General features: G+C 45.7%; 1 protein-coding gene across 3 annotated transcripts in view; it reads right to left on the bottom strand.

The window, feature by feature from the left end:
- The window catches only part of GCH1 (GTP cyclohydrolase 1), a 140,131-nt gene that overhangs the window by 64,871 nt on the left and 54,015 nt on the right, over window positions 1-21,245 (bottom strand). For 2 of the 3 annotated variants that reach the window (XM_019725737.3, XM_074327457.2), the window contains one exon: window positions 15,771-15,908. In XM_019725737.3, the coding sequence (XP_019581296.3) occupies window positions 15,771-15,908 (138 nt within the window). Of the gene's footprint in view, window positions 1-14,380; window positions 14,556-15,770; window positions 15,909-21,245 lie in introns of those variants that run through there. The other variant, XM_074327459.2, reaches the window with a different exon arrangement.

The raw sequence follows: 21,245 nt of genomic DNA on the forward strand, positions 1-21,245 counted from the left end.
TTTTTCAAGTCCAATCCAGGAGAAACAACATCTGAGCTTTCATGAGTGCAATGGTCCCACCAGAGCTGTTGGAACTCAAGATGGCCCAGAGGTTCCAGTTAAAACCCCCTGTGGGGACCACAATTGGGATTGGGTGTCCCTGTTTGCACCCACATCCTTGGGAAATCGTTCCAGTTTTCCGTGTCGTAAATTCTAACAGGCTCCAGAGTAAAGTCAGATGAACCTACAAAATCCCAAAATCAAATTTGTCCCATCGGTCCTCACCACTTTGCTTTCTGTTATGATTATCCCAGATCTGTTCACTGGGCAAAGGCTAAACATGGATTTCCTGTGCCTGTACCTGTACTAGACTCCCTTTTGGTATGAACAACAAGCCTCTAACTCATCCAAGATGAAATAGGTACAAAGACAGCAAATTGTGGATGAGAGAAACCACGTGCATACACGACAAATCATTTCCCTCATCCGCTGCCAAATTCGAGACCACACACCCTACTGCTTTCTTCCGTTCCTGTGCGTGGGGTCCAGATTGCTTCACTTCCTAACCTACTCCACTTTGCCCCCCTATGACAGAATCCAAGCTCTCATTCACCTGCAATACACTGCATTTATCCATGTGTGCTTCCACACCCATCTCCCCAGAGAAGACTCAAGGGGGAAGTCCCAGATTTGCTATCTTTCTCACACAAAAGGATTTCCTGAGGATTGGGTGCTGACCAGCTCCATGTCTGGGGACAGAGGATACTTTCAAGACATGGTCTAGAGATGGCAGGTAAAATCCAGTTATAGTGAGGCCTCTTCCCTATGCCCACCTGAGAAAACCTGAGATGCTTCAACAGGCTCCCAATGCTGTCCTTTCACCCTGAATTACCTGAGCCCAAAGGTCAGGGTATCCATAAGAGGACGGGTGGGGGGGGAACTGCTTCACTCTTCCCTGGCACAGCCACCCAGGTCCCTTTGAAGAAAGGGAGCAACCCCGAGGACAAGCAGAAGCTCTTGGAGAGGGCCTCGGAGTCATTCCAGATTTACAGCGTGAGTCACGTGAGTTTGAGGAACAGAAGTGAGTAAATATAGAACTGGGATAGAGAACGCAGAGAATGGGGACGGGGGGGGGGGGGGGGCGGGTTAGGCATGAGGACAGGCTGGAGGCAGTGGCAGGGTCATGAAGGACCACAGGGGCCCTTGTCTGCCAGCAGTAGGATCAGCGGTAAGGGTTTTGTTTTGTGAAACCAAAGGGCATATGGCAAAGTGTCCCCCTCCTGTCCTGTGACCAATCACCCAGTGCCCCTCTCTGGTGGTTTTCAGTGTTAGTTTCTGGTGCTCCCACCAAGAGATATTTCATACATGTACAAACACTGATATGTTTTTCTCCCTTTCTACCCACAAAAGAGCATGGTGTGCACACTGTTCTTTATTGTGTGGTAGTTTCCTTTTTTCACTCAAATCAGTTTTGGAAACCATTCTATACTATTACATTGGTGCAAAAGTGATTGCAGTTTCAAAGGTTAAAAATAATTGCAAACACCGCAGTCACTTTTGCACCCACCTAATACTGGCCTCATATGTTTTGATGGCTATGCAGGTTGCACTCTGTGAATTAATGTGGCTTCTTAATGTCCCTTACGGATGGACACTCTGGTTGCCTTCACTCTTTCTATTGCAAACACGACCCCAATGAAGTAAATTGTACATGGGTCATTGTACATGTGTGAAGGGTGCCCATAATGACAAAGTGGGATTGCTGGATTAAAGGGTATTATGTCAGTGTTCTCCAGAGAAACACCATTAAATACACATATATGAGAAAGAGAGAAATTTTAAGGAATTACTTAATTGTGGGGGCTGGCAAGTCTGAAATCTGTAGGGCAGGCCAGCAGGCTGGAAACTCAAGCAGGAGTTGATGCGAAAGTCTTGAGGCAGAATTTCTCCTTCTCCCCAAAACTTCAGTTTTTGCTCTTAAGATCTTCAACTGATTGGATGAGGCCCACTACATCATCAAGGCTAATCCTTACTTAATGTCAACTGATTGTAAATGTTATCCACATCCGAAAAATACTTTCACAGCAACACCTAGATTAATGTTTGGTTAAATAACTGAGTACTTAGCCTTGCCAAGTTGACAAATGAAACTAACCATCACAGGTATTAGTCGTCATTTTGCCAGTTTTTCCTAAGTTGCCTTCCATAAATGTATACTTCCAGCAGCAAAAGATGACAGTGTGTTGTTTTTTAAACTTTTATTTATTTTAAGTGTGTTTTTCCAGGACCCATCAGTTCCAAGTAGTCGTTTCCATCTAGTTGTGGAGGGTGCAGCTCACACTGGCCCATGCGGGAATCGAACTGGCAACCCTGGTGTTACAAGCATCGTGCTCTAACCAACTGAGCTAACTGGCCCCCCCAAAATGACAGTGTTTTATTTCCTATACCTCCAGCAATTCCTATATCACCAATTTTTAAATATTTTCCAATCTAATAAGTGAAAAATAATGAATGTCCTTTTCATTTGCATTTCCCTTGTTTGAGTGAAGTTGAGGATATTTTTATATGCTTAATAGTCATTTGTAATTTCCTTTGAACTGTCTGTTTGCATATTTGCCCACTTTACTATTGAGTTATTGACCTTTTTTCTAATAATTTATAGAAGCTCTTTTTGTATATTGTAGAAATTAACTTTTGCTCTGTGATACGAATTACGAGTACTTTTTCCAGTTTATCTTTTGGTTTTGCCTATGGTAGTTGTTGGCCATGGAGAGGTTTTTTTTTCTTTAATGTAGTTGAATGTCTTGATCTTTTCTCTTTTGGCTTCTGGATTTTGAAACATATTTTAAAAGGCCCTTTCCACTCTGAGATATACTAGGTTTTCCTCTAGTACTTTTAAGGATTCACTTTTTTACATTTATATCTTTGAACCATTCCTTGTGCAAAGTATGAGGTATGGATCCAATTTTATTTCTATATGAAGATGGCTACCCTGTTGTACCTATGCTATTTATTGAATAATCTGTCTTTCCTCCACTGATTTGAAATGCCACTTCTGTAATATACCAGCTTCCTCCACCTATTTAGGTCTATCACTGGGCTTCCTGTTTTTCTTTCCGATGATATGTCTGTCTATTCAGCACCCCCATTGTGTTAATTATTTTAACTTAAATTTTTGCTTTAAAATCTGGTAGAGAGATTCATATTTTAGAAAGATCACTCTGTCTCCATTTTGTGAAACGGATTAAAGGAGAGGCAAAGTAGAGCTGGGGAGGCCCCCCAGGGGCTGCTGCATTAGTTCAGACAATCTACAGATTTGAGGGAGTGACAGTAGGAATAGAGAGAACTGGCCAGATCTATGAGATTTTTTGGGGGCAGCATAATTATGATTAATGATGGACTGGACGTGGGGATTGAAGGAGAGACTGAAGAGTCCAGAATGCCTCCCGAGTTTCTGGCCTGGGCATTTGGGGAGCTGATGTCCCATTTACCAGGGAAGGCGTGGGCTGGGGGTAAGGGCAGCAGATGGAATTTTTATGCTACTTGACCTACCTAATCATCCAGCACAAGTCACTTGGGAGAAACAATAAGTAGCTAGCAGGGATGCAGATACATTGTGTTAAGCCAGTAAGGTTGGTATTAGATTGTCCCCATTTTACAGATGGGGAAACTGAGGCTCAGAGATGTTAAGCAACTTGTCTAAAGTCACAGAACTGTTACAGAGAGGGGCAGGGTTCAAATCCAAGTCTGTCTACCCCAAAATCCTGCTAAAAGGGGACCATGACTGGCTGTTTTAGGCTCCAAGACTCCCCCCCCCCCCCATATGAGCACTCACACTAAGGAGACTGTGGTGAATCTCCAGGCCTTTTCTTTCCAACATCTGTTGCAGCCTGAGATACTAGGTTACATGCAGGCAGTAGAATTCTACAAAGAAGGACGGCCTCAGGCATTAGCTAAAATACGTCCCTAGCTGAGGAGGAGGAATCCACATAGCTGTGGTTCGCAGCCTGGCTGCACACTGATCACATGGGGAGCTTTACGAGCTGCTGTAGGTTGGTCTGGGGCATGGCAAGGGCATGGGGGTTTTACTCTCCCATTCTAACGTGCAGCCAAGTGTGAGAATTACACAGCAAGGGAACCTGCTTCTCCTCTTCTGCTGACGTCTTTGGGTGCCCTCCCTTCTGGGATCCCCTAAACCAGGCTGAACAAGCAATGGGGTTTTAGCAGGCTCAGTGCTACTTCCCAAATCTCTCCCCCTGCTGGCTTGCAATGGTGCTTGCAATGCTTACCACAAAGATTCAATTTGGGAAATTACGTGTACTTTAATTAGGTTAATAAATTTTGTTCCTTGTCATGCCTAACACGTTAGCCAAGTAATCCATTAGCCAGAATTCATCAATCTGATTATCCATGTATCTGTCAGCATAAGTTAGATTATACTGCATTAGCAGACACCCTCAACATTTCAGTGACTTAAAACCACAGAGGCTTATTTCTCACTGGGTTGCATGTCCATCACAGGTCAACTAGGGCCTCCGCTCTACATAGCTGACTGGAACCCAGGCTGGCACAACTGCCACCAAGTGGAGCACTAATGTTTGCCACGACAGAGGGAAAAAAGGATGTGGCTTCTTCCAGAAGTGAGCTCACATGTCATTAGCCAAAGCAAGTCACATGGCCACCTCTAACTTCAGGGGAGCTGGGAAGTGCAATCCTACTCTGTGCCCAGGTGGATAAGGTCCTAGGTTGCTGTCTGACCAATGTCCATCCCCACTGTTGGCCCATTAAAAAGCAAACTCTGGTCATTTTATCTGGGTTCACTGCCTCTCTGTGGATCCTCAAAGTCTGGAGGAGATTAAAGTGGTGTCTCCGACGAGGTAGTGTCCTGGATGGCCAGGGGACCACCTGGCCCACCCGTGCGTGCTGTGGATTAGCTACAGTCTCAGAACCAGACCCAGCCTCATCTTGTCGGACTCGCCTCCTCTGCCAGCTCCCAGTAGACAGTGAGCAGGCCAATTTCTTTCATCATTCATTTCCAGCTGGGCTACAACCTGTGGATCACTCCAGGTTCAAAGCCTCAGAAGCAGGGGAATTTACTGCTATGACAGGTGCTTTCATGAGCAATAGTTCTCACCTTCAGGGCACGTTTGAGCCTGCTCTGACTCAGTCTCCCATTCAAAGGCTGGGTTCAGTGGAGAGCCAGCAGGAAGCCAGCAAACCTGACTATTTGAGGGACTGACTCAAAAAAATAAAATATAAAATAAAATAATAAAATAAAATAAAATAGAGGAAGAGGTGCTAGAGCAGCAGAAGTGCCTGCGGTGGCTTCTCACCCACTTCCTTTGGATGTGCCTGAGCAAAAAAGCTTTAACTCAGCCTCTCCCTATATCCAGTGGAGGCCCCAGAGGGACAAGCTACTTCCCTTCTCCTGCTGATGGTGGCATGGAAGGTGCCTGCTGCTTCCCATGGTCTCAGATGCACCTTTAGAGAAACTGCCCACAGAACCCTGGTTCCTGAGCAGGTAAGGGCCTTCTGCTCCCTGGAAGTGACCCCCAAACCTACCTCAGGGACATAGTCACAGTCCTTTGCTTTTCAGGTTTATTCTAAATGGGGCTTTCCCTTCCTTGACCTGAAGAAGATCCTAGAAAACCAGAAACTTTATGCTCATTTTCGAATCCAGTTTCCTACACCTTTAAAATGGGATTGCTCCCTGTCTAGGTACCTTGAAGTGCTGCCAACCTGAACAGACTGGCTTCAAACCCCTGAGGCTTCGGAGCCCCGTTTCCTGAGTCAGTTCCTGGTAATGCCATTTACCAGTATATTTCCTTGGGTAAATCCCTTTGCCTCTCTGTGCTTCATTTTCCCCATCTATGAAATAGGGGTAATACCTAGCGGGGTATTAAATACCCAATGAGGTATTTAGTCCTCTGTATTCAGAGGGTTAAATAAGCTGATGTACTCAAAGCACCTGGAAGAGTGCCTGACACACAGCACATGCTCATGAGTGATAGTGGCCTTTGTTGTTAGGATCATTATTACAAACCCCAAGTGCCGTCCAGTCTGCACCCCCTCAGCCAAAGTCAGGCGTCAGAAGCTACAAAGTCAGAACTCTCCCCGGCCTAGACGCAACAGCAAACCCAGGCATCCTGCACACAGACCATTGCTCCACTCCCCTTGGACTCCACAGCCATGGCTACAGCTTGGAGACTTGATCTAAGAGTCAGGAGCCATGAGCTCCCGTGATGATGCCCCCGAGGGGCTACTGAGAGAAAAGGTCCCCAGCGCTTCTCTGTGTGCTGTGAGTGGGGAGGAGCAGGCAGAGGACACCACACAGCCTATGTGGTGCCCTGTCCAGCAGGGGCTGGGGGGTGTCGTCCTGCAGGGAACAACATTTGAGGTGTGATAAAGCTGGAACATGGACTTCTCTTGGGGATTCCTTCCTTCTCTTGTCTGGGGAGATGTTGTTAATAAAGCCACAGGGAGGTGAGGAATGTTGGAGGCACAGGACCAGTGAAACGCAGTGCTCCAGGGTAGGATGGAGGAATTTGGGAATGTACAGCTCTCTGTAAATGTAAGGTACGGTCCTGTAGCCTGACTGCTCAGGACGGAGAAGCCTGGGGCAGCTAGATCCATTTCAGGGCAGAGTCATCCCCAAGCAGAGGCTAACTGACCTGCAACTCACAACCCAGGGTTCTGCACACACACACACACACACACACACACACACACACACACATCCCCAGGGTTGTTACGCCAGTTTCTGCAGCACATTTGGTGACCAGGAATCCTCTAGGCCTAACAGGAACCATTAAGCAATGCATTCAGTGTCCGTAGCAAGGAGGAAAAGGTCACCTTAAACATTTTCCCTGGCAAATCTCCTGTCACATGCTGGCAGCCCAAGAAGAGGCTCCAGAAATGAGAGGGGAAGCAGCTGACGCCCTCTGGTGGACAGTGTCGTCTCAGCTACTTGTACGTTTGTTCTAGGAGGTCGCCTGGAGCAGCACAATTCAAATCAGCGTAAGTTTGCTGGGGGTGGGGGGGGTGGGGGGGAGGCTGAAGAGGAAGAAGATGAGAAAGAGAACATCCTTGTCTGTGAGGCACGCCAGGTCTCCCAAATCACTGTCTCTTCTAGCCTGGGATTGTTCTCCCTGCCCTGCATCCAGAGGGTAACAAATTAAACATAATGATAAAAAATCATGAAAACTTCCCTCGCTGAATCCCCCGTATGTCCACATCCTGCACAAGGCACTTCTTATTCATTAGTTTTCATCCTTCTTGTAACACTGTGACTTAAATCTAGATTCTGACTTGCCCAAAGTCACACAGCCCATAAATACCAGAGATTTTATTTAAATTTACTTATTTTAAACACAAACAAATGGTACAAAACTCAAGTTTTACAAAGGAGTTTACAGTAAAAACACATCTCCCTTCCACCACTGTCTCCCTAGGTCACTACTCCAAGGACAAACCTAGGTTTTTAGTTTCTTACAGCTTGTCCATATATATTCTATGCATATAAATGGAGGGTTGGTTTTTTTTTTTTTTTTAAGCACAAAGAGTAGCATTCCAAAAGGTAGCATATCTCAATCTTGCCTTTTTCACTCAATAATATCACTGAAGCTCTGTAGCAGTAAACGCATAGAGCTGCCTCTTTCTTTTCAGGAGTCTATTGTACAGAATAACCCCAGGTCATTTAACTTGCCCACTACTGAGGCATTTAGATGTTGCCAATCTCCTGCTATTACAAATACACTGCAGTGCATCTCCTTGTACACATGTCCTTTTGCACAAGTGGAATTTCTGGGTTAAAGGATACGGACGGGTGTTTGTGATTTTGAGAGATGTCATCAAACTTCCATCTATTATGGTTGTACCAACTGACCTTCCCCCCCGCCCTAACCCCCTGCATTGGCAGGGAAGGGAACGTGATGCCCCCTGATGCCAAAGCCAAGGCCATCTCCCGCACAGTGTGCACCTGCTGGGCAAACCCCCAGTCATGACTAGGATTCACCAGGCAGGTACCAGACACCTTTACAGCAGCCACACCAGCAGGTTCTCAGGAACCACCTTGGGAGCATGGGGTCTGGGGAGGATGGGAGTCCTCCCGGCTCTAGGGGTAGAATGTCCTGCTGGCCAGTAAGCAGCAGCTCTGGACAGACTAGGCCCTTTGGGAATGTACCCTAGCCTTGCCAGACATCTAAAAGGAGGCAGTAAAGTGACCTCTGTCCCCAGGACTTCAAAGCTACTAGCCCCTCCTAAGACAGGAACACAATCAGGGTTTTGCTGGGAGGAAGACTCTAGTATCAGGGAACCTTTGTGACTTTGCCCCACTGCCCTGGGTTCTACATGGACGAGCCCATCTTGCTGGTCACTTACTACTGAGCAGCACTTGCCTCTCAGAGATGGCAAGAGCACAGCCTGTCGTCCTGCTGCCCCTTGTGCAAACTCCTCCTCCAGTAAAGCTCTCTCCTCTTTCCCTGTCCCCCACTGGAGTCAAGGGACACCGGGTGAGCCAAGGCCACAGCAGTCTTACTTCTGAGGGTACTGACATGTGTGGGCAACAGCACCTTCCCCGGCGAGGGACAGAAGCTAGTCAGCCAGGGAGATCCACACCACACACTATAGAGGGTTCTGGAAGAAGGGCAAGTAGGGAAAGGGCATGCACTGCCCAGCAGCCTCGGGGCTCTGGGTGTCAGGGAAGCCCAGCTGGCTCCTGCTCAGCACCTGGAAGAAACAATGACTAGGGATCTGGAAGTGAAGGTGGGGCCTGTAAAGCTGTCTGGAAAGCTCCTGGTGGGCAGGGAGCACAGCCAGGTAAAGGAAGCCTCATGAACAGAACACCACACCCTCTCAAGACTCCAGCATGGGTACCAGGCACGGCATCTACTGTCATTATTTCCAGCAAACAACCCTACAAGCTGATTCGGACAAGGGTTGTCATCTGTATAACACAGACAAGGAAACTACACAGCATGTAAACTATAAACCAAACCCACGTTTTCTGACTGGACGTTGGAAACCCAGGGTCTTGTCAGGGAGCTTACAGAGTAACATCATACTGGGAGCCCCAGGGACTATTTCTAGGGAACTCAAGAGCGGCCTCCCACTTACCTTTAGTTAAAATTAAAAAATGGTTTGAAAAATAAATAGAAGGCTTCTACTATAAGATTCTCAGTTTCCTGAGCCTAAGACCCGGAGACTCTTTTGCAACACCAGTCGTCAGCCCAACTTTGTGTTGTTGTTTTTCTTGTGAGTGTGACTTTTCAGAAGGAGAGCTCGTGCCAGCTTTCTTTAAAAATGAGCACCCTCCTCCAACCTGTGTCAGGTGTGGTTCCTGCTACCACAGGAAGTGACCGCGCAATTTGACAAGAGAGCTTTGGACAGTGGTTTTCACATTTGACTGCCTAAGAAACACCCAGAAACCATTGCTCATTTTTTAGGTGAGATAATGATAGTGTGGTTATGTCTGAAAAACAAAACACACAAAAAAAACCCACCCTTATTTCAGCCATACATACGAACTTGTCTATGGATGAAATAATATGATGTCTGAGGTTTGATTCAAAATGGAAGGGGGGCGGGACGTGAGTCAGGGCAGAGATGACACAAAAGTGTCCATTTTGGTAACTGTTGAAGCTCAGCTGCAGTTACATAGGGTTCTTGATATTATTCTATCAACTTTTGTATATGTTTAAAATTTTCCATAATAAATAATAGGAGGAGGAGGAAGGAGCATGCAGAGAGCCTGGTGAAAACGCAGTTCCTCAGGCCCCTGCCCCAGAGAGCTGAGTGAAATTAGAAGACGTAGACATCTGCTTTCATCTGGCTCCCACAGGCCCACAGAGAAACCTCACTGTGGGGGCCCTGAGCCAGTCGGGACTGGGCGGCTGAGGGCAGATGTGGGAGACCCACTGAGGGCAGGAGGTGCCCCTGAAGTACCCCTACAGGGGCACCTCTGTCATCAGCCGTTATTTAGGCTGCACTTGGCCTGTCAGTGCCAGGAATATGAATCTCCTCAGGCTCAGCCTTTTCATTTTCAACCTACATCACTGTCAAGATCAGAATAAGAAGAGTGACAGAATCTACGCACGGAGCCAGTTCGATCTTTATTAAAATCTTTTTCACGCACAATGTTCCCAATTTGTTTCTTTGTTCCTGGTGTCTGGAGTTGCACAGCTTCTGATATTTGTCTTGGATGAAGCAAGTTTGATGGACATGCCATGGTGGGAGAATGGGAGTATCCATATCCTCAAAGACCTTTTCCATCCAGCAACAAACATCATCTCCCTGGCCAGGCTGCTGTGTTTGGCCTGCCTGAGGGGCTCACTCTGGGCTACCAGTTGGATGGCCCTACAGAAGGCTTTCAGCACGGCTGGCAGAGACATGGGTGGTCAGGGCCTGCACGGTATCCCCACGCCTCTGGCAGGCCCAGAACTCAACTGAAAGTTAGAGCTGACTGAACCTCACTAGTGCTTGTAACCTACAGCGGGGACTTCACTCTGTGCTTCCCTGGGCCCTGGAGTGGGCAGAGGTGCCTCAGGGCTTCAGGCTCCACATGCTCATTGCCTCTATCTCTCTATCTGCTTTATTTATGGGGAGTCTGGGTATGACCTTTTACATATTTTAAGGTCCTGCTTCTTAAAAAACTACATATATTTTTTTCAAGTGTGAAAAGCACTGACTTGGACGTGTAGGGAAGAATAAAAAACATACCTGGGGAGATTGTACAATTGGAACAGGTGAGAATATGAAACCGAGGCTCCCGCTTTAATGTATGATCTTGATTTAACATGTAGCCCCAGCATGGCCAGGATCTGATAGTCATAAGGTATGTTAAGCTGAAGATAACATCATGCCCTAAGTGTTTCAGCTCCTGAGCCCTAAAGAAGAATGACACCCTTGCCTAGGGACACTGAAGCTGACCTTAAGACCTGAAATTATGATTTACTGTGCTTACCTCACTCTTGACCAATCAGTTTCACCCATGACCCCAAAACCCCTTACTTATGATGGCTTATGATTTTTACTCTGTAAACCATCAGGGAGTTCGGGTTTTCTGGCACAAGCTGCCTGTTCTCCTGTGTGGAGCGCCACACCACAAACGCCACTTTCTTTCACTGCACCCTGGCGTCAGGGCAATTGGCATCTGCCGCACCAAGGGGACAAACTCTTTGCTCAGTTACAATGTAAGCTGGTACAACCACATTGGAAAACAGCTGGCAGTTTCTTAAAAAGTTAAACATACACCTACCATATAAACCTGCTGTTCTACTCCAAGGAATTTGCCCAGCGGAAGGAGTCAATGATGAAGAACATTTGAGTGCAGATACCTCAAAAGTCCAGATCATCTAATAGGAGCCATGAGCCAGTCCCTGTTCCAGGGTCTACAGACACATGCAGGGGTAGGACGACTGGAACCCAGCCTTTGTGAAGCCAGGACATCTTCACATGGACAACCACCACGCTCGGGGGTTAGGTCAAGGTGGGGGGATTCCTATGAGTATTAACATCTTTCAAGGTAAGACAAGCCCTGCTGTGAAAATAATCTGTTTCCTGAGTTATAAATTGTGAGCTGTAGGGCGGTTTGTAATTATAAGCATTTATAATAAACATATACAGGCAGGGTAATAAGCTTTTACTGAGCCCTCACCAGGTTCTAAGAACTCTCCAGATGTCATCTGATTTAGTAATTCCAACAACCCTATAAAGTATATTCCTTTTGTGGGGGTTCAGAATGAGCCACCCCAAGATGTGCCTCAGTGGTATGCAGATTTCTTTGAGCTAAAGGCAATTTTAGCTTCAGGCTCAAGAGAAACTTCTGCCCCCTCCCTTTAAATTACCAAGAATTTGAACCAGGGGCCTTGCCGTAATAAGTGATTATCAAAGATAACTTCCTTCGACTTATCTGAAAGGTAGGGCAAACTTTTATTTACTAAAAGGCTGTTCTTATCATCGTGCAATGACCCTTTGTTCTTATCGTCCTGCAAGCCCCTAAGGTGCCTTACGTCAACCCTAGCTCAGGTGTCTTATATACCTCAATCCCCCTTTCTATCTCTGAACTTCTCTTGCATGTAGGGATCTCTGACTCTCTCATGTATGTGGGGTTCCCATACATATGTATGTATTACATTTGGTCATTTTCTCTTGCTAATCTGTCGATTATTAGACCAGCCAGAAGAACCTTGAGGGGAGAGAAAAGTTCCTTCCTCCCCCACACCATTTTACAAATGAAGGAAAGAGAAGCTCAGCGGTGTTAATTGGCCCAAGGTTACACAGCTGACAAAGAGCAAGGCCAAGATTTAGAGGACAGCATTCACTCTCAATTCTTGGGGTCCCATGTGAGAAGTCACTTCTCTGCTGCCTTCAATGTAGTTGAAAAGATTAATGAAATTTTCAATGTCAGGTTTCCCATTTTGACCTCTTATTTCATAAACTCACAGGTTATTTTTTCATCAGCCCCTTTCAGAAATAGACAGAACAATAACCTTTCCCCATTATGCTCTTCACCATGACCCCAGCAAGGCCATGAAGATGTAAAATGGGGCTTTGTTGAAAACTTGCTGGGAGACAGGGAAACTGCCTAACCATCCTAGGCTGCCTCCATCTGTGAAATCTGATATTCATGGTTATTACTACCAGTGTCATCATAATAGTTATTATGCACTGAGTGCTAACTCCCTAATCTAAGTGCTCTTTTTTTTAATGTATTAACTCAATTAATATTCACACAATTCCTTGAGATAGATACTCTTATTTTATTGTACAAATGAGAACTAAGGGCTGGAGAGCTTAAATAACATACCAAAAAGCATGCAACAAAGATAACATCTGTCAGGTAAAAGGTATGTCCCACACAGATCCTGGGACATAAAACAGGGCCTTGATCCCTCCAAGGTGGAATGGGAGCTAAGCCTCCAATGGCGTCTACTGTGGTCTGACTCTGTGACGGTCAATCTGTCATATGCAGCCCATCATTGCCCCTACAGCACCCCCATCAGGACTGGAGGTCATACCCAACTCCTCAAAGATGGGCTACCACAGCTTGTAAAACACACTTAACTTCTTCCACACACCTGTTATAAAACTGCCCCTTCTGTGAGGCTGAGCAGTTGCCCAAATACTGACTGAAAAATTGAAATTCAGTAAACCTGAAGATTGAATCGGATCTACAAGAAAGCACTATGAAAAACATGAAGCAGTTTCACTGTGATTAATAATAAATGCTGGCACACCACTACGTTCAACCAAATAAATGTCTCCAGATTCTTCCAAGAGGCAGTTCTCTCCATGGCAGCCAACTGTGTGTGCCACCAACCCCTCCTAAATCCTCTCCTCTGTGCACTCAACGCCGAAAGACCCCAAGTCCCTTCACAGTAAGAAGGGCTGACGTACATCCCTGTCACAACGCCTTAGGCTTAGCCTCTCACTCGCAAAGAGATTCAGGGGGTACAGGGTTATCCCCTCAGAAGAGTTTAGAGCTCACCTATGCCAAACCTGTTTTTTCCACTGTGAACATCTTTATCCCTGTAGCATAATGGCCCTTTTAGTCAACTGACTACACTTAGCTTTGGCCAAGTTATTTCAGAGTCAAAACCCAAAGTGAAAGATGCAATTTGAATTCCTCACAGTTCCCAGAGCCTCAGAAACGGTGGACATTCGTGTTGAATTCTCCTGCCGGTTGTCTCTCTGAGCTTATTTATGACTATGTTGGATTCTGAGAACAGGAAATTATACATAAAACCTCTACTCTCTTTCCCACATTCCAGGTAACAATGCAATTTCTCTCACACCTTGGCAGATCTTCTAGGAGCACCCGCCAGTTTGGGATGATGGAGGGGCCATTTTAGCCCAGCCTGCGCAGAGGCAGCTTCGGATGGAAGGAAGCCAGCATCCCCTCAGACTCCCCCACCTCCCAGGCCTTCCTCACAGCCATTGCTTTTCTCCTCATAAACTCGGTTTTCGAAACTGGCAAAACATCTCATGATTTTGTTTTCCAGATATATCCCTGGACTTTCTAACTGGAATGAGTTGCCACTAAAGTCATTTTTGTATCATGAAAGGAGCACAGAGCATCACCTTTTCCTCAAAGCCCAGCCACAGCACCCCAGGATTGCTGGTCGTCCCCATACATTATACGTTATGTATTACAGATTATACAGATCTGATTCAGTGCATACCCTGTGCCTATAATGACCACCTCCCATATCTGGCTTCCCCACTCTGACCTCTCTCCTCACCTGGGTATGCATGCTTGCATACCTAGAAACAACAGAAGTCTGGCATCCATACACAGCTGGTCCTAAAGCTGGCAGATAATCCACCAACCTCAGACTCAAAATATCAACACTGGCGCCAAAATTTTAGTTACCTCATCATTTCGGGAACAGACACCACGAAACACAGTGAAAGATATTTAATGTATGATTATCCACATGAATGAGGGGAAGAGAAGGGGGAAAGACTGGAGGTGTAGGAAATCAATCCATTAGTGAGCCAGGCACCCTGTCTGCATGAAGCCACCCCAGCCTCTTGTGTCCCAGGTCATGCTCCATCCTTTCTGCCCTGCAGGAGGCCTGGAAGAGCGAGGTACCCACAGATTAGCAGGCCTACTCAGGGATGATTGAAAACACTTAGGAAGATTGCCTTTAGGCTCTGAAGCCTAATAGCAAATACTTTAACTGCCCTCAGCTCCCTGGCAGCATGCCCCAATTTCATCGTCTTAAGTTATAACTAGCGACACTTAAATTCCATTGCCTGGAAGCAGGGAAGCACGATATCCCTGCCAGCCAATTAACCACAAGGAGAATGTTTAACCTCCCGTAATCCAAGATATTAAAATTAACAAGGAGATGCTCACTTTTCACCTATCAAATTGACAGATATCTTTTAAATCTGCAATGAAAGGCATTCATCCACAGCTGGTCAGAAACATGTACATGCTTTCAGGAAAATCATTTGACAGTATCAATCAAAGTCTTATAAAAATGTGCTAAACTTCGATATAAAGAGGAAACCTCAAGGATGTTCATTACAGCAATGAATATAACGGAAAAAGAAAACTATTGGAGTCAACCAAAAGGCACATCATAGGTGAACTGGTTAAATAAATTAGAATGTGTCCATTCATGAGTGATAGGCGATCAAATGATGATGGAGAATAATTTAATGACACAAGGAAGTGTTTATAAAACCATCTTAAATGGGAAAAGCAACTTACGAAATAGTATGATCTTATTTTTAAAACTTATATGCGTATATACACATGTAAATATGCATGTGTGTATAAAAATCTTGAAATAGATGTTTCAAACGGTTGGTAGTGGTTACCTATGGGTTAACAGTGGATTCTTTTTAAATTTTCTTTATAGTGTTTTATCTTCTTTCTAGGAGATTTTTATCTTCTTTATAGTGTTTTTCTATATTTTCAGCATTTTCCATCATGAATCTACAATAGTGTATGATCAGAATTTTGTAAAAGGCTATCACTGTTAAAGGTGCACCACCTGCTCTTACCAGTCTTCACTTTGAAGGAAAGGAAGGAAGGTGGGTACTCTACACATGGCCAGGACTTTTCAACAGTGATAGAGACAGAAACAATTCTGAATGAAGTGGGACTGTCCCAAGAACACAAGGCTGCTCCCTTAACATCCCCTGGTTCTGAGGTGGGAGTGGTGCCTTCCACTTCCCCTTCCCCATCTCTATATCAGGCCAGGAAATTCAGCTGGAGCTGATGGTCTTGGAAATGGGCAAGTCTCTAGACATATAGATATATGTACTTAGCAACTCACCAATCATCCAGAAGGTCAGCAAAGCCATGAAGACACTCAGCTTGGAGCCAACTCATGCTTTGGAAATCTTCCCGGCAACAGGAGTCATAAAGGGACCATCCAAGGAAATGCACATATTCAACCAAGCAAGTGATGGCCCTTCGGAGAAATGAGATGAGCTCTGTTTAAATATGGCTGGCATTTCCTTCAGTGGAAATAGTGGGAGAGAGGATAGAAATCATGCTCTTGGTTTAACTTATTAAGCAACATTTGGCAAAAATAGTTATTTGAACTCTAACTGGTAAGACTCAAGAACCATGGCATACTCACATAAAACATCACAGCTCATAGCTACACAAGGTTTTCAAAGCTCTACAAAATGGGGTGTATTGGTGGTTAATGATTGAATGTCAATATCTAAACTCAAATATTTGTTAAAACCAAAGAGTGGACTAAAATCTAACCCCTGTTATTCAAGTGTTTCCTGGTGCTGTATATGAACATAATATATGGGGATGTCAGAAAACATAGTTAGACTGATGGCCAGCTCAGGTAGCCCACAGGTCAGTCTGGTTCTAGCAGATCACAGCTCTTCCCCAGGGAGATGGGCCCAGGCCTGTAGCAGACCAACAAAATGGAAAGAATGCACTCTTATGGAAAGTATGATCTGGAGACATCCCCAATCTAAAAGTCTTTGCCCCCTTTAGGCACAGCCTTGTCTCCTATCACAAAACAAATTCCAGAAGGAATTATCTTCCACATTCTTCTGTTAAGTGAAAATAAGGACTGTATAGGCCAGGTTATCTAGAGCTACCAGAGAATGGAACTCAGGCCTGACCTCAGACCTGGACAGGCCAAACACACCCACCATTGCTGCAGGCATCTCCCTCTACGTGGCCTATAAATTCCACACTCTTCTCACCACCCAGAAGTGATATGAGCCCCAACCTATCCGAATGAATCTTGAAAAACAATCCTCAGAATTGTGGAGAAGATATGATTCAAGATATTAATTAAAGAGGAGAGATCTCTCATACACATACACACAGACACACACACCCTCCCAGGAGCCCAGATCAGAGAAGATAAGGGGAAGCCTCTCAGAGGGGGGAGCTAGGGAGGACCCATGAGCTCCAGATGCCCCAACCCCTTGACCACATGGGCCAAACACATTGACCACGCTTCACCATCCAGCATAGCTACGGGGTTGGGAAGAGCTACACTGGGGTGATACACATGCTAAGTCCCTACCTGAGACAACTATGACCTCACTCTCTGGAGCTTTGCACTCAAGCTCTAAACTTGGTGGGTCCATGAGGAGCCAAATCCTGGAGTGGACACAGACGGTCTGACTGGAGAGAAACGAGAAAAGGAAGTCCACACTCCAGTCTAGCTCAGCCACCAAGCACCCCATGGCCGGAAGCTCCAGTCGTGTTTTTAGGCCCCTGTTGTACAAAAAAAAAAAAAAAAAAAAGCCCCCTGAAGAAAAAACTTTCCTGAGGGAGAAATCACCAGGAATACCCCCACCCCCTAGGGTCGCATCCCCAGGCAGAGTGAAGCCAACAGTCATTTAGCAAACACCTCCTGAGGGCCAGGTGTGGGACACAGAGGTGGATTTGCCCAGGCTCTCATGGCCCGGGGCAGAAAGAAAGGTCTAAGAGGGCAAGACAGCTGTCTCTTATCATCCCTCCCTTCAGCTTTTATTGGCCATGAAACTGTAGATTTCCAACATAGACCCATATACATACATATGCGCACACACACACACACACACACACACACACACACACACACACACACTCACCCCTAGCATCTAGGAAGGGCAATTCTATCTCTTGTTATAACCAAGTTACCCCGTTTTCTGACATTAAAAAAGAACAGCGGGCTTCCTTTGAAGGTTTCAAACCTTATTAGCCACAGTGGGAAATGATGCTTTAATGGGGCTCTGATGGTCTCAGCTTCAGGTGTCTGTGTACGCAGCCATATTACTTAGCAACACCATAGCCGTTTAGGTTTAATTTCCTAGCTTGCCTGATAAGGAGGCTGCAAATGTAATTTGTGATGCCGCAAGCTGGGCAAACACACGGGGCTATTAGATGAGTCACTGGATGATCCAGGCCACAGTGCCGAGCTCTGCGGAAGAAGAGAAATGAACCCTGATCTGCGGGGCTGATACCACCTGGGCGGACACAATTTTCTAAATGTCTGGGAGCTGTGCTGCCTTCCCTCGTCCTTTCTGCTTTGGTGCCATCATTTATTAAGGGAAGCTTCACTCACCTCTCAACCTTTGTTAGAATCATCTTCCAGCTTTCTGAAATACGCGTTGCAAGAGTTGCAAACTCAAAGATGGTAATAACAACAGCAAAAATAGCGAACATTTTTGAACTGTTAGTAGACACTATTCTAGTTGCTTTATATGAGTTATCTCTGTTAATTTTCCTAACAACCCCAAGAGACAGGCACTATTATTATTCCTATTTTCAAATGAGGACATGGGGCAGGGAAGGTAGGAGCAACTTAAGACAATAGGGAGTAAGGCTGTGACTGCCCTGCCAAAGAGGCTACCTGTCATTCAGGGCCAATCAGCCGGTACCTAGGGTGCCAGAGCTGCCACTTTTCTAAAAGAAGCAGGAAGTGGAGATTTTTATGTAAAATGCCATGAGTTTTAAACATCTGCAACTAATTCGGCTGTTTAATACTGTGAAAAACAAACCAAATATGTCTACCAGCCAGATTCAGCCCAGGGGTCACCGTTTGCAACCTCGTCTTCATTAGAATAAATAGGCCTATTCACCAATTAATACGCTCAAATTATTTATCTTTGCTTCCAGGAGCCATTGATGTCCCAGCCCTTTGGTCATCTCCCAGCTGTATCCTTCCTAGAGCCTCAGTGGTAGCTCCATTCTTCCAGTTGCCCAGGCTAACTGTCTTAGAGTCATCCTGGTTCCTTCCTTTCTTTCATATGCCACCTGTCAACAGATCCTGTCAGCTTTACTTTAAAATCTATAATCCTTCCACTTCTCACACTCTCACCATGAGCACCCTGGTCCGAGCCACCTTCATCTCTTACCTGGATATCATGGCTCAACTGCTACACCTCGCTTCCCCCTTACTCCATTCTCACCAGAACAGCCTGCCTTAAGTCACATCCTGCCACTTCTCTGCTCAGCCGCCCCCCTCCAATGGCTCCTATTTCGCTCCGTCAAAGTCAAGCCCTAACTGGCCCCACTTCCCACCTCTCTCTCCTGCACCCCCTGCACTGCAGACACAGTGCTTCCGCCTTGCTGTTGCACAAACACACCAAATGCTCTCCCACCTCAGGCCCTGGCACGCATGCTTCCTCAGAGTCTCTCCCCACCAGGTATCTTCTTGGCTCTCGCCCCACTTTGCTCTGTTCAGTTGCCACCTAGTTAGAAAGATCTTCCTGGACCACTCAACAAAAGTAGCAATCTCCCCATTATGCTCCCTCCCCTTACTTCTACGACATGCGATATATGTTTATATTCTCTCTCTCTTCCCACTAGAATGCACCCACCATAGAAGTAGGAAATTTGTGGGGTTTTTTTGGCTCTATCCATGGTATCTAGAACCATGCCTGGTACATAGCAGAAATTCATTAAATATTTGTTGAATGAATGAAGAAATGATTGGTCCACACAATAGGCCCCTGTGATAGACAGCTCCATTCTAAGATTGCGGCACATGCCTTGGCCTTGTGTTTACTCTCTATACACCTTGGGGACAGGAGGTCGCCCTCTAGCTACTATCAGCTCCACCACCTCCCCATGGCAACTCCTTAACAATATGAGCTCAGTAAGATGCTAGATTGATTACTGGCTAAAAAACGACAATGGGACAGCCATTGCTCTCACCCACCTGTTGTATGGAATAGAAACTTGTGGTTTGTGAGCATCCTGCCCTGGACAGAAAGAGCAACATCTTAGTCATGACGGAGATGAATTTGATAATTAGTCTTGATGAGACATGGCAGGTTTTGTGTGAGAGTAGAACATTTTTATCCTTAATTACAACACTAGATAAATGCACTTTACTCATTCACTCGTATCTACAGAATTTGTTGGCCTTATTTTTATTTCTGTACTTACTTGAAAACCTATATGTCTTAGGAAGATAGATCTGATTCAATCCTTAATATTTCTTTCACAAAGACAGGTACTGAAAAATATGGGCTGAAAATTCTAGCTCCATCCAGATCCTCCAGAAAATGTGGCCAGAGCTGCAGTGGTTCATCACAACTTCCCTCCATGGACCTCCGGGACCCAGGACATGATCAGCCAGCCCTCCGCGGGACCCAGACGTGCCTCCCTCCAGGGCAGGGCCTACCCTGATTAGCTACCCCGTGGCTAATCTTCCTTTCTTGGCCACTAAACACCCCAGCTCAACAGGAAGGTAAGTCAGGATGCCAGGATGACCCTCCCCAAGGCTGAAGCATACTCAGGAAGGAAGCATGGCCAAGAAGCCAACAAGACATATACCTGCATGGGAGGCGAAAGCTTCATCTAGCAGTTCCAACATTAAAGTTGATGGGAAAGGATCTAGGAGGGTGTACAGAGGAATGGCCCAGTTCTAAGCCATGGGTGGGGGCTGCGTGGACCATTTGTCATTTGCTGAGGGACCCAGCACATGGCATCTCCATTTGATTCCCTTCTCTGTATCCCACAAAATCCTGCTCTCTCAACATCTTTTCATCATTGTCTCAGCACACTCATTGCTGAGACAATGCATTTCCTTGAATGTTTGTTAACAAGGTCCCACTTGGGGCACATAGGCCCATCCATTATCACTATACCCACAGCTACTCTTCTGAGGATGTGACAGGATAGTATCATGGGAGTGTCCGCAGCTTTGCCTCCTCTGCCAGCCTGCTAAAGCCAACCCTGCAATTGCCAGGTGACGTCCCCTCTGCCTCCCTCACTCAAACAGGGAGGACCCTTTCTTTGGGGGAATGAGTGAGGGGGAGGGAGAGAGTGGCAGTATTGGGGACAGTTGGGATTTTCTGGGGCAGTTGGAGTATGGTGGAAATGGTAGAAGATGGCAAGAAGTTTTATCATTATTTCTGTGATTTATGGAAGGGGATCCTCTTGACAGTTTTAAAGAAGGCTGAGCAATAAACCCAAGCTGCTTTTAAATTGCGTTTTCTGGATCTTTTACCATATCACCTTCCAACTTGCGAAGGATTACAAGCAGATTTAGATCTTCATTCTGGAATGTTCAAGGAGAAAGGTTTGTCATCTACCCTGCAACTAACAGCTGTATGACCTGGGACAAGTCATTCTAGCTCCCCCAGTTTCTTCATCTATAAAATGAGTGACTTGGAGGGAATAAGCCCTGAGGTCATATCAGCACTAAAACTTTAGGACATTTGAAAGTTCTGTTGTAGGCAGTTCAGGAATGAAGGTGATAATCTAGCATTTACTGAACATGCATTATGTGCCAAAATCTTTAAAAGTACCATCTCAAGAAAAAAATATCTAA

Source organism: Rhinolophus sinicus, chromosome 3 (assembly GCF_057876585.1).
Source record: "Rhinolophus sinicus isolate RSI-liver-muscle chromosome 3, RSI-T2T, whole genome shotgun sequence".
NCBI lineage: Eukaryota > Metazoa > Chordata > Mammalia > Chiroptera > Rhinolophidae > Rhinolophus > Rhinolophus sinicus.